The following is a 3,672-nucleotide window of genomic DNA, read 5'->3' as shown; positions in this document are numbered from 1 at the left end:
GGGGAAACAAATCTAATTGCAATTGCAATTTATAATGTGATTTAAAAATAAATGAATAACCCAACAATCTAATTGAGATTCTTATATTACATTAACTTTTTATTAAACTATTTATTAAACAAGTAAATAGATCAATATATAAAAAATTATATACTTATTACAACAAACAGAAATATGAGCAATATGAAATTCCTAAAATAGTCTAACAGACAACAAAGGCAACAAAATAAAGGCTACATTTTGTAATTTATTTGTAGATGTTACAAAGCTAGCTAGCTAGTTAGTCTAATTAGCATACCCATACCTTTCATTTAAATTTTGTGCATACAGTGGATGAATGCTAGATTATAGTCTTGTCACTGTCAACTATGCCAAGTAAATACAGTTTTCCATTCTATGGCACCTTTAAACAAACTTTATTAATTTGAAGCAAACTACAAAACAAAACAACACACATCAGCATCACTACAAATCATCAGTATAACCTAATTATAAGCATAGGTGGGGTTAAACTGTTCTTGTTAAACACACTGTGTGTGTGTGTGCGCGTGTGTGTGTGTGTGTGTGAGCACGTCACATGACCATCCCTCCGCCCATGATCTCCAGTCTCTGTGTAGAAGACAAACACAAACGAGTGAGAAGAATGTGAAAGCACACACAAACACGAGCTCATGAATTATTCACGCACCTGAGGCGGCTCTATGAACGCCAGCCAATCAGACGAGTGCGTCGGGAGGAGCCCCATTGATTGACACTTGTAGATGGCCAGTGCGGATCCCAGCAGATTCCCGATTAGATACACCAGACCCTGCAGCCACTGCTGACTGGAGCTCTCCAACAGCTTAAACGCTTCACACACGCACACACACACGAGAGCCTGTCGTTTATGATGAGCGTGTGTGTGAGTGTGTGTGTGTGAGTGTGTCTCCCAACAGCTTAAATGCTTCACACACACACATGAGAGCCTGTCGTTTATGATGAGTGTGTGAGAGTGTGTATGGAGATGGTGGTTCCAGACATGTACATGATGAAGAGGTTCATGGGAATCTGCTTCAGCGCACCCAGCGCCACGTCCCAGCGCCTCTACACACACACACACACACACACACACACACGCACGCACAGAGACACACACAGTCAGAGCAGTTTACATTAAACAAATGCACTTACATTTAATTCCAGTAACATTTTTTATTCTTTAATATTTTATATTTTGAAGGGATTTTTTTTTCTGTACTGGACAATATTCACCTCCAAATTACAAACCATTTATTTACATTCATTTTATTATTCTATTCAATAATACAAAAGTAGTACTTAATATGAAATAAAAATAGCAATTTTTTATTATTTAAAATCCAATGCATGGAAAGCAAATTAATGTCATCAGATGGGAGAGAAAAAAAATAAATAAATAATATATATATATATATATATATTAAAACAGCCTTTTACAGCCTTTATGTTGTCTCCCAAATCTCTGGCCTTTGTCACATCTATAAAGCATGAGTATTTCCCTCATCTAAGATATAAAACACCTTTAGACTGATACTCTTCTGACGTCTGGACTCTATTTTCAGGGTTTAGAAAAATATAACGAGACGCTTCTGAACACATTCTGTGAGAATCTATGTTTCAGGTTTTGTCCGTAACGCTGGATTTGCAAAATGATGCTAATCTTAGAAATACTTGCTTTTTTTGTACAAAGTTGTGTTGGTAGTTTTTGTGAATGTTCATGAAATAGTGATTAAATTGTGTGCTCCACATGATTGCGAGGTTTCATTTACTTTTTTATATGAAGAGATATAATATATTGGTCGGAACTGAGTTCAGTGTATTGCTCCGGCCCGCTGCCTTTAACTAGAATAACCCTGATTTGCTCCATTCTGATGAAGTGTTGAGAGAGTTTGGTGTAGTATTTCAGAGGTTAGAGCGTCACCTTCTCCACCAGGTTGCGGTCGGCCTCCTGCACGCTGGTGTCCGGGACCGGTTTATCCGAGTATCCCACCGGATACATGACGTCTCCGTCCTTGCTCTGCCTGTCGCCGCGGTTCCTGCTGAGAAGCACAGAGAAGCCCGTCAGCGCTGCTTGCTAACGAGGTTAACGAGGCCGAACGTGATGCAGCACCTGCTGTTGCCCAGGCTCAGCTCCAGAGACCACTTCATCCTCTTGACCGTGGCTCCGCCCCTCGCGGCCAGAGCCCCGCCCCCCGGTGACGTCATCGCGCCTCAGTGCAGCTGAACACAAACACATCAGAAGGCTTTAATATCGAGTTATTGTTACACGAAGTGTCCTCAGATCCACACCGCGGCTTCTTGAATTCTCTCAGTCTTTTGTTGATTTGTCAGGTGTCTTTCAGTGAAGATAAATGAAATTAATTAATGCGTTATGCCTTCATCTGAAAACCTGAACATTTTAAACACACAACAAAGAATTTCTGAGGGGGAAAAAAAACATTTTACAAAGAACAATTTTGAATAAATCAAGTTGTTTTCATGCATTCAAATAACTACACATGCTAAAACACAGAATTTGATAACAATAAAATATATGGTGAGAAAAAATAAAACATCATGGGGCCCAAAACATGTTTTTTTTGTTTGTTAAACTTTTAATAACTTGATGTTTCATGATTTTAATTCATTAGACATGCTTATTGATTAATAACTTTTAATTTAACCATTAAAAATTTGGAGGGGGAAAAAAAACATTTTACAAAGAACAATTTTGAATAAATCAAGTTGTTTTCATGAAAAAAAATAACTGCACATGCTAAAACACAGAATTTGATAACAATAAAATATATGGTGAGAAAAAATAAAACATCATGGGGCCCAAAACATGTATTTTTTTTTTGTTAAACTTTTAATAAATTGATGTTTCATGATTTTAATTCATTAGACATGCTTATTGATTAATAACTTTTAATTTAACCATTAAAAATTAGTCTAGAAAAAAATTTAAACTGAAAACAAACGGAATTTGGGGGAAAATAACAGATTTCATCCAGAATTCAAGACGGTTCACTTCATATTTACATATTCTGATCTGAATATGTAAGATTTTAATGTTTTTAATATTGATTTATTATTACACGAAGTGTCTAAATCCTCAAATAAACAGCAGCTTCTTTAATTCTCTCAGGTTTTCGTTGTTTTTAATGTATTTTAATGTATTATATTAAAATTGCGTCTTTATTTATTACACAGTGAATCTGTAAACACGGACAGAACGGAGGTTTTCTCGACCCAACTGGACATTTATGAAACAGTAATGATTAAGGACTAATAAACCCTAGCATTTTCACACACATTAATGTCGGAGTATTTGTGTGCGTTTCGATGATCGCCTCACCGTTCGACGCGCTTCGATCAGCCGTTAATCACACGAGAAGGACGAATAATTTTTCCTTTGCTAAATTAAGGAAACTTTGCTTCCTTTGCTCCTGTGAACAAACGTTGGTTTTCACGAGACTCACCGGCGCATGCGCAACGCTGACCTCATACGTCATCCGCCCGGAACTGCTTCCATTTTACAACAGTGAGCACAAGCTACATTAAAGTGATTACTACGTTTTGAATATGGATATTTTTCTTACAAAAACGCATCGATTCGCTACAGGAGGCCTTTGTTCACCACCCGGAGCCCGGCACCACGAGCCAGCTCCCAGG

General features: G+C 37.4%; 1 protein-coding gene across 1 annotated transcript; it reads right to left on the bottom strand.

Annotated features, from left to right (window-relative positions):
- Positions 1 to 403: 403 nt before the first annotated feature.
- Positions 404 to 3,410, bottom strand: emc4 (ER membrane protein complex subunit 4). Its single transcript, XM_016553265.1, is given in 6 exon segments — positions 404 to 609; positions 689 to 877; positions 952 to 1,083; positions 1,940 to 2,054; positions 2,129 to 2,238; positions 3,356 to 3,410. Coding segments are annotated over 5 exon segments (567 nt in total). The 5' UTR covers positions 2,224 to 2,238; positions 3,356 to 3,410; the 3' UTR covers positions 404 to 573.
- Positions 3,411 to 3,672: the final 262 nt, after the last annotated feature.

This window comes from Sinocyclocheilus rhinocerous, unplaced genomic scaffold (assembly GCF_001515625.1).
Source record: "Sinocyclocheilus rhinocerous isolate Xijiao unplaced genomic scaffold, SAMN03320098_v1.1 scaffold1456, whole genome shotgun sequence".
NCBI classification, from domain to species: domain Eukaryota; kingdom Metazoa; phylum Chordata; class Actinopteri; order Cypriniformes; family Cyprinidae; genus Sinocyclocheilus; species Sinocyclocheilus rhinocerous.
This window is presented reverse-complemented; position numbering and strand designations above follow the sequence as displayed.